The sequence below is a fragment of the Carcharhinus amblyrhynchos genome, chromosome 16 (assembly GCF_965287045.1).
Source record: "Carcharhinus amblyrhynchos chromosome 16, sCarAmb.v2.hapA, whole genome shotgun sequence".
In the NCBI taxonomy this organism is placed as follows: Eukaryota; Metazoa; Chordata; class Chondrichthyes; order Carcharhiniformes; family Carcharhinidae; genus Carcharhinus; species Carcharhinus amblyrhynchos.
In genome coordinates this window covers 69,419,178-69,429,093 of record NC_137339.1, presented here as the reverse complement: position 1 = coordinate 69,429,093, position 9,916 = coordinate 69,419,178, and the positions used below count along the sequence as shown (strand labels likewise).

The 9,916-nt window shown below is 52.2% G+C and overlaps 1 protein-coding gene across 1 annotated transcript; it reads left to right on the top strand.

Annotated features, from left to right (window-relative positions):
- The first annotated feature begins 288 nt into the window (after positions 1-288).
- Positions 289-9,672, top strand: LOC145353728 (uncharacterized). Its single transcript, XM_080204496.1, has 6 exons — positions 289-486; positions 5,752-5,878; positions 6,658-6,698; positions 7,842-8,250; positions 8,754-9,044; positions 9,417-9,672. Exons 1-6 carry the CDS (start codon positions 289-291, stop codon positions 9,539-9,541), a joined length of 1,191 nt encoding a protein of 396 aa, XP_080060622.1. The 3' UTR covers positions 9,542-9,672.
- The last annotated feature ends 244 nt before the right edge of the window (positions 9,673-9,916 follow it).

The window sequence follows — 9,916 nt, the reverse complement described above, 5'->3', positions numbered from 1 at the left end:
ACCCAGTGACGTTCAAAACCGCAGAGCCCTGAGCTCACTGTTCATCACAGTAACTGCATCACATTTACACGGCTTAAACATTGCCTGACACACACCCTCCTGCCCTCTCTGGGCGCAGGGGATGAGGGTACTGGAGTATTTCCACGTGCTGTCAAAGTTTCTCCCCCGGCACTCAACAGGACAGAATACCAAACTCGAAACTGACGAATGATTTGTACCACAGTGTGAAAAGGGTGTCAATTGACTGGTAGATTCACACCGATTGGTCTAGCTGTGACCACAGAGAATATGATCAGGCACACCCAGGCGTACAGATCCAACACCGGACCTGATTGGCCTGTCCCCAGCTCACCGCAACCAACCAGCTCCCAATCGCCAAACTCCAACCCCTTACGCCCCACGGCCAGCTGCAGTTTTGCAATCGGGCGGCACATCCTGAACAGCCCCGAGTGCGCCAGGAATGACACCAGCAGCCAACTTCAGATTGTCAGTCGGGCTCGCGTGTGTGGCTCACTGAACCCCGCAAGAAGTGGAGGCCTAGTGGTATTATCGTCAGACTATTAATCCAGAGACTCAGCTGATGTTCCGGGGACCCGGGTTCAAATCCCACCACGGCGGATGGTGGAATCTGAATTCAATAAAAAATATCTGGAATTAGGTTCTCTTTAGGGAAGGAAATCTGCCGTCCTTACCCCGGTCTGGCCTACATGTGACTCCAGAGGCACAGCCAATGTGGTTGACGCCTAACTGCCCTCTGAAATGGCCAAGTGAGACACTCAGTTCAAGGGGCAATTCGGGATGGGCAATAAATGAAGACCGTGCGCCAAGAACGGATTAAAAAATAAATCTCGCTTTGTTTCAGGGACGGGGGAGGGGGGTGGGGTGGGGTGGTGGCTTGAGAAATGTTAACCCGAAATAAAAATGGCGCCCGGTCAGATATTGGGGGGGATCCCGGCCTCACAGGGGTCCTGATTGGATGGCAGCCAAGGGAAATGGCGGATTCGTTCTCAGGGAAGGAACGGTCGCGATCGGAACGGCTCCCAGCTCCGGTTTGAACAACTCACACAGTCGAATAGCCGGTCCCAAAATATTCCCCCTTCTAAATCAGGGGGGGGGTGGGCTGGGTCGCTGGGGTAATGGACCACCCTAACCCCCGCCCCCTCCCCCACCTCCGCATCCATCTGTTCCTCCCCCCTACTCCACCTCCCCCCTCCCCCTCCACCCCGATCAGAACAGCCCCACCCTCCCCTCTATCGGTTCCCAGTGCCCCCTCGACCCCCTCTCCACTACCGGCTTCCCCCATCAGAAACGGGAGCTGGCCATTCGGTACCCCCCCCCACCCCCAGCTTCCTCCCGTTCTATCCCACCCTGGTCGATCTCGGCCCCCCTTCCACCTCCTCCCCTCCACCACTCCCTCACGGCCCCCCTCCCCACCCCAACAGTCCGGAGACCCCTCCCCCTCCTCCCTCCACCGCAATGTGGAATATTCTCAGAGCCCCCCCCCCCCCCCCCCAAGATGTCCGAGCCAGGGAATTTCAAAGGTTTGCAGTGAAGGTATCGCTCCCCATCGCAATCCAAAATGGCCACCTCCTGGCCCAGGGACTGTTTCCCCCCCACCTCTCGTACGGGGAGAGATTGGGTCGGTCGGGCCTGTATTCACTGGAGTTTATCCCTGGGATGGGGAGAGTGTCGTACGGGGAGAGATTGGGTCGATCGGGCCTGTATTCACTGGAGTTTATCCCTGGGATGGGGAGAGTGTCGTACGGGGAGAGATTGGGTCGATCGGGCCTGTATTCACTGGAGTTTATCCCTGGGATGGGGAGAGTGTCGTACGGGGAGAGATTGGGTCGGTCGGGCCTGTATTCACTGGAGTTTATCCCTGGGATGGGGAGAGTGTCGTACGGGGAGAGATTGGGTCGATCGGGCCTGTATTCACTGGAGTTTATCCCTGGGATGGGGAGAGTGTCGTACGGGGAGAGATTGGGTCGGTCGGGCCTGTATTCACTGGAGTTTATCCCTGGGATGGGGAGAGTGTCGTACGGGGAGAGATTAGGTCGGTCGGGCCTGTATTCACTGGAGTTTATCCAGGGGAAACAGTCCCTGGGCCAGGAGGCGGCCATTTTAGATTGCGATGAGGAGAGGAGAGAGCGTGGGTGATGAGGGAAAGCTTTCTCCCCCAGCGAGTGGTCAGGTTCTGGAATGATCCATCCAGGAGGCAGGATCAATCGAGAGGAACAGCTTCTTCCCTGCTGCTGTCAGACTTTTGAATGAACCTACCTCGCATTAAGTTGATCTTTCTCTACACCCTCGCTGTGACTGTAACACTACATTCTGCACCCTCTCCCTTCCTTCTCTATGAACGGTATGCTTATTTGAATGGAAACAATGGGCAGTGGGCGCTGAGGCACGATGCCGGTTTGGGGAACCAGTGCGGGGACAAAGGGCCAAATGGCCTTCTCTCGCGCTGGTTAACGGCTCTCCCAAAGCCCCAGTCCTCCCAGGAAGCAGTCCGGCGAACCCCCGTCACACTCCCTCTGCCGTACACAGACCCTACCCCAGACACGGAGACCCCCAAAGTGGACACGGCGGCCCAGGTGTGACCTCACTGGCCGAGGCTGTGACGTTGAGGTGAGTGAAAGGTGCTTTCTCTGACACACCTCTCGGACAAGGTTCAGGACGTATCAGAACGAGAGTCAGAGAGAGGAAGCCAGGCTCACTGCCTCTCTCTCAGTTAACTTCCTGCACCTTTGCAGAGCTGGTAAGAGGAGAAAAACTCAGCAGAAGTAACTCGAGATCGAGAACCAGATCCACCAGCATCTGGAAATGGGCAGTGCCCAGCCAGGAAGGCGGCATGCCCATCTACCACCTTCCACCATCTCTGGGCCACACATCCAGGTAGGTGACTGCAAAACCCCACAAAACCCGGGGCCATGGAACCCGCAAATTTACAGCGCATCGGGTCTGTACCAGTTATCAGCCACCGATCCGCTCCAACCCCATCTCCCAGGACTCTTAACTATGAGGAGAGGTTGGACAAATTGGGGTTGTTCTCCCTGGAAAGACGGAGAATGAGGGGGGATCTAATAGAGGTGTATCAGATTATGAAGGGTATAGATAGAGTGAACAGTGGGAAGCTTTTTCCCAGGTTGGATGCGAAAATCACAAGGTGTCACGGGCTTAGGGTGAGAGGGGCGAGGTATAACTCAGATCTTAGAGGGAGGTTTTTCACACAGAGGGTTGTGGGGGCGTGGAATGCACTGCCAAGTAGGGTGGTGGAGGCAGGCACACTGGGGTTGTTTAAAACTTACCTAGATAGGCACATGAGCAGACTGGAGATGGAGGGATACAAAAGAATGTTCTAGTTAAGGATTAAGAGCCTCAGGACATTCCTGGGAATTAATAGATTCCTATCAGCTGTCCAACAGATTTTAAGGCTCTCCTATCTCTTGCGTTTGAGTTACTGGAGATCTCCCATGAATGTCTGTATAGTCTGTTTATTGATGTCTCCTTTTTACACTCACAGGTGATTCAGTCCACCTTGTTGTCCAACACGGGGTGTACACGCAGTGGGTCGTGCGAGGGCTGCTCTTGGATGTTGCTTTGAGAGTTGCCTCACGCTTCACGTCGTTAGTGTACGCTTAAACTGGACCAACTGACGGGCAACACGGCAGCTCAGTGACTATCACTGTCTGCTGTGCAGTTACAGGGACCCGGGTCGGATCTCCGACTTGGGTCGGTGTCTGTGGGAGTTTGCACATTCTCCCCGTGCCTGCGTGGGTTTTCTCCGGGTGCTCCGGGTTTCCTCCCACACACCAAAAACGTGCTTTTAGGCTGATTGGTGTCAATAAATTGGATCTCCCTTAATCTGGCGCTCATACCAATCTCTAAATTTGCACCCCTTTATTGTGGAATCCCTGAGATGGGGACAAAAGTCGTAGGTAGAAGGAGGATTGGAATGAGGCACTGACTGAGTGTTAAAATGGGTGGCACAGGCTTGGCGGGCGAAAGGGCCTGTTTCCTGTGCTGTGTTGTGTTGTTCTTGTTCTATTTGGTTACAGTGGTTAGCACTGCTGCCTCAGAGATCTGGGTTCGATTACCAGTTGGTACAATGTGTGTGTGGAGTCTGCACATTCTCCCCATGTCTGCGTGGGTTTCCTCTGGGTGCTCCAGTTTCCTCCTACAGTCCAAAGATGTGTGGGTTAAGGTGGATTGGCCATGCTAAATTGCCCCTTAGTGTCCAAAGATGTGCAGGTTAGGGTGGATTGTCCCTGGGAGATTGAATCGAGGTGTTCAGAATCACGAGGGGGAGGGAGGGGGGGTTTGGATGGAGTGAATGAGGAGAAAGTGTTTCCAGTGACAGGAGGCTCGGTAACCAGAGGGGACACAGATTGGAGAGAATCGGGAAAAGAACTGGGGGGGGTGGGGGAGGTGGGGAGAATTTTATTTTGGACACACAGCGAGTTGTTGTGATCTGGAAGGCGCTGCCTGAAAGGGCGGTGGAAGCAGATTCAATAGGAACTTTCAAAAGGGGCAATTGGGGAAATACTGGAAGGGGGAAAATTTACAGGGAGAGAGAGAGCGGGGGCAAATTGGAGAGATCTTTCAAAGGGCTAGTACAGGAACAAAAGGCTGAATGACCTCATCCTGTGCTGGGACGTTCAATGTGATGCTGGTGGGGCTGATGTTACTGGGGAGAAGTGTCTATGGGTTGGGAACTCCCAGCCTCGGTGAGGGGGAGACTTTCCCGAGTTTGGGTTCGAGGTCACACGAGACTGGGGATTTCGGAGGGAGAGGAGATTTCAGGGAATGGAGGGAAAGCGGGGGAAAGGTTCCAATGCATTTGGACAGAATCTTCATGATTCTAGACTTTACTCCCTGAGCAATGATTACTCGTTTATTTATCAGTGTCACAAGTGAGGCTTACATTAACACTGCAATGAAGTAACTGTGAAAATCCCCCAGTCGCCACACTCCTGTTTGGGTACACTGAGGGAGATTTTAGCACGGCCACTCTCTCCAACCAACATGTCTTTCAGAATGTGGGAGGAAACCAGAGCCCCCACAGGAAACACAGACACCGGGAGAATGTGCAGGCTCCACACAGTGACCCGAGGCTGGGAGGTGAACCCAGGTCCCTGCTGCTGTGAGGTAGCAGTGCTAACCACTGTGTCACCGCACCAGAACAGTCTGATATATAAATAACAACAGAATTGAGGCATATCAGAGATAAATGACCTAGATGAGGGTGTAGAAGGATGGATTAGTAAATTTATGGATGACACCAAAGTCGGAGGAGTTGTAGACAGTGAGGATGGATGTTACAGTTTGCAGAGGGACATGGATAAGCTGCAGAGCTGGGCTGAGAGGTGGCAGATGGAGTTTAATACGGAAAAGAGTGAGGTGATTCACTTTGGTAAGAATAACAGGAGTACAGAATATAGGGCTGATGGAAGGACTCTTGGTAGTGTCGACGAGCAGAGAGATCTCGGTTATACATGTTCAGATCCCTGAAAGTTGGCACCCAGGTTGATAAGGTTGTTAAGAAGGCGTACGGTGTGTTAGCTTTTATTGGTAGAGGGATTGAATTTCGGAGCCCCTTTGTGTCCCTCCCTCAGAGGGTGTGTGCACTAACTCTCCCTCCAGTTCACTCCATTCTCTCTCTCTCCTCACAGATCTCCCTTGTCTCTCCCTCAGTGACCACCTTCCTGCTGTTTCTGATGGGTAAATGATCCAGAACTTTCCACCATTCAGTCCAGCTCCAGCTCTGCTCAGCTGGAGATCGGGATCAGCGGGAGCGGCGTTCCGGGCCCCCGAATGGGAATGGCCTCAACAGCAGCAGGAAAAATGATCCGGGCCCAGCCAATCGGAGCAGTTACATGTACACTGGGCCAGCAGCACTGACACGATGGGCTGAATGGCCTCCTTCTGTACCAGAATCAGTCACTGATCCTGAGATTCTGTCTCCCAGATAGAGAGAGAGAGAGACAGAGACAGAGTGAGAGAGAGAGAGAGAGAGTGGGGGACAGAGAGAGAGAGGGAGAGAGAGAGAGGTAGAGAGACAGAGGGGAAGAGAGAGACAGAGGGAGAGGGACAGAGAGAGAGACAGAGAGAGAGAAAGAGAGGCAGGCAGAGAGAGGGAGAGAGAGAGACAGAGGGAGAGAGAGACAGAGAAACAGAGGGGGAGAGGGAGAGAGAGATCAAGAGACAGAGGGAGCGAGAGACAAAGAGACAGAGGGGGAGAGGGAGACAGAGAGAGACAGACAGAGAGAGTGACAGAGAGAGAGATAGAAAGAGAGACAGAGAGAGAGAGACAGAGAGAGTGAGACAGAGAGAGAGAGAGACAGAGAGAGAGAGACAGAGAGAGAGACAGAGACAGAGAGACAGAGACAGGGAGAGAGAGAGCAAGCAATTTAAAAAGTTACAAGTTATATTTTGGATCATTGGAATGTCCCTATCCTGTGATAGCCACTGAAGGAATTGATCAAAGTGAGGTTACTGTTTTAACGTGGGAAACTCAGTGATAATATCAGAATGACGGAAGGAGTACAGTGAGATCCCGTTATAATGTGATGGTCGGGGTCCATAAAATGTTATCGTGAGAAAAGCGGGGTTGCGATAACTTGGGGTATCAGCTGAGAGCCTTGGTGTTTAATCTAGGTCCCACCACCTTCAGTGTGCTGCTTGTCAGGAGCATCCTGGTAAGTTTTATAGTTGATCTGGTTCAGGTCAATGAAATAGTGCATGGGATATCCAGCAACCAATGTACCACTGAGTCAGGGAAACCCCTTCTTGGGGAAGATGAGGAAATGTGTTATTAAATTTCTTTTGCACCTTCTTCATGCTCAGTCAATGTGTACTACCGGCTAACAAGGAGCGAGCAGGGAATCTCCTGGACCTTCCACCAATATTGTCATACTTTTTGATCAAGGAAAATAAAATGAAAGAGTGACGGTTCACAGGCAGGCACTGCCGAGGTTAAACACTAACTGGGGAAATCTGAAATGTGTGTATCAATGACAGAGGGTTTGGAAACCGAGTGTTTTGCAGGAGGAAGGGAAGTTGAAGGAGCCAAGGAATGTTGGAAGCTGGGGGTCCCAGCAGAGAAAGGGTGAAAATACATTGTGATTATTCTTAATTTCAACAGTTGTAATCTCAATACAGTTAGAATGTAAGAGGGAGGAGGAGGTGCAGATTTTTTTGAATAAACAAAGGGTCCGATGATTCATCGCGTTATATCTGAATTTGTGCTAAATCAGGGCGTGTAAAATCGGGGTTTCACTGGATATAAACTGGCAGGAAAAAGGATAGGCCTGAGGATTGGGAACAGTTTAAAATTCAGCAAAGGAGGACCAAGAGATTGATTAATCTCTCTCCATCTCTCTGTGTCTCTCTCTGTGTCTCTCTCTGTGTCTCTCTCTCTGTCTCTCTTTCTCTCTCTCTCTTTGTCTCTCTTTCTGTCTCTCTCTCTCTGTCTCTCTCTCATTCTCTCAGTCCCCCTCTCTCTCTCTCTGTCCCTCTCTCTCTCTCTCTGTCCCCCTCTCTCTCTCTCTTTCCATCTCTCTCTCTTTGTCTCTTTCTCTGTCTCTCTCTTTCTCTCTCTCTGTCTCTCTCTCTCTCTGTCTCCCTCTCTTTCTCTCTCTGTCTGTCTGTCTTTCTGTCTCCCTCTCTGTCTCTCTGTCTGTCTCTCTCTCTCCCTGTTTCTCTGTCTCTCCTATTTTAAGCTGCTTTCTGATATCAATCAGTGTTTGTTCTCTTGCTCTCGATCTGCCCGTCTCCTCCTGCTGTGCCTCAGGGTCAGGCTCTGTCCTGTTGAGGGGGGAGGTGTGTGAAATATTTCTCAGTGTGTTGGGGCCGTTCTCTCGCTGATTCTCCAACTCGCCACCTTTTCCCTTCCAGGTGGTCTCCGTGGTGAACTGGTGGCTGTCCAGAAACCCTCGTCCGCCATCGTGTTAAAGGGACAGTCCGCTTCGCTCAGCTGTGGCTACACATCCGACGGAGAGGATATCTTCCGGAATGTTTTCTACTGGGCGCTGGAGGGGGAGAGCAGCCCCGTGGTCCTTTACCCAAAACCCCCCGCTCACTACCAAAACCGGCTGACGCTCATCAAATCCAAGAGGGGGGACAGCACCACTCTGCGAATCCAGCCCCTCCAGATAACTGACTCCAACACCTATTACTGTCACATCTCCTTCCTGGTTGGGGGTCAAAGCTTCGTCAAGACAGGGACGGGGACTAGGCTCTTTGTCTACGGTAGGCATCACACACGATAGCTCTTAAAACGAAAGTACGGCCCATAAGACACAGGAGCAGAATGAGGCCACTCAGCCCATCGAGTCTGCCCCCCCATTCAATCATGGCTGATATTTTTCTCCTCCCCATTCTCCTGCCTTTTCCCCTGATCCCCTTATTAATCAGGAACCGATCTATCTCTGTCTTAAAGACACTCAGTGACCCGGCCTCCTCTGCGGCAAAGAGTTCCACACATTCCCCACTCTCTGGCTGAAGAAATCCCTCCCCATCTCTGTTTTAAAGGATCGTCCCTTTACCCTGAGGTTGTTCCCTCTGGTTTTAGTTTTTCCTACTAGTGGAAACATCCTCCCCACGTCCACTCTATCCAGGGCCTCGCAGTATCCTGTAAGTTTCAATAAGAGATTGGGATTCTCCAGGTTGCGGTGTTGTGACCAAACTGGATCTCAGTATTGAAGACGGACCCTCCACTAATCACTGACCAATGTCCACTCCTCCCCCAACAGAACCTCTGCAAATGAGCCCTCCTGTGAACTGCTGGTGTGACCCCCCACAGCCAATTTCGATCTCCTGTCAGACGCAGGTTCCGGATGGGAATGAGGTGCGGATTGTGTGGCTGCGCGATGGCGAGGTGGTGAGAGGGCTGGCTGGGAATGTCACCAGTAATGGTACACACTCATTACAGAGCCAGCTACACGTCCCAGCACCAAACCGGGGTACAACGGTAAACTTCACCTGCCTTTTGAATCACACCCTGCTCGGAACCATCGACTCACAGTCATTCATAGCCCAGTGCGGTAAGTGCCCGCTCTCCCCTCCCACACCAGGGGCCGCTGGTCAGTACTGAGGGAGTGCCGCACTGTCAGAGGGTCAGTGCTGAGGGAGTGCCGCACTGTCAGAGGGTCAGTGCTGAGGGAGTGCCGCACTGTCAGAGGGTCAGTGCTGAGGGAGCGCCGCACTGTCAGAGGGTCAGTGCTGAGGGAGTGCCGCACTGTCAGAGGGTCAGTGCTGAGGGAGTGCCGCACTGTCAGAGGGTCAGTGCTGAGGGAGTGCCGCACTGTCAGAGGGTCAGTGCTGAGGAACTGGTTGGGCTGTTTGGGGGTGATGTCAGGGATTTGTGTGTGAACGTGCTGTGGGATGATAATCTCCTGTTGTTTCTCTGGTTTTAGAATCTCCCCCACAGCCGGTGCTGCTGTACGTTCTGCTGTTTGTGAATTCGACCATTCTCCTCTTACTAGCCATTTTGTTTGGCCTGTGGAAGCATTGCCCAGAAATAGGGAATAGAACTCGCTGACCTCCCTCTGTCTCTACCTCTCTTCCTGTCTCTGTCTCTATCTCTCTCTCTCTGTCTCTCTCTCTCTCATCTCTCTGTCTCTCTCTACCACTCTGTCTCCCACTCTGTCTCAGTCTGTCTCTCTCTCTCTGTCTCTCTCTTTCTGTCTCTCTCTTTCTGTCTCTCTCTCTCAGTCTCTCTCTCTCGGTCTCTCTCTCTCTCTCCCTCTGTCTCCCTATCTCTGTCTGTCTCTGTATCTCTTTCTCTCTCTGTCTCTCTCTCTCTCTCTCTCTGTCTCCCTCTCTCCCTCTGTCTCCCTATCTCTGTCTGTCTCTGTCTCTGCATCTCTTTCTCTTTCTCTGTCCCTCTGTCTCTCTCTATCTTTCTCTCTCTCTC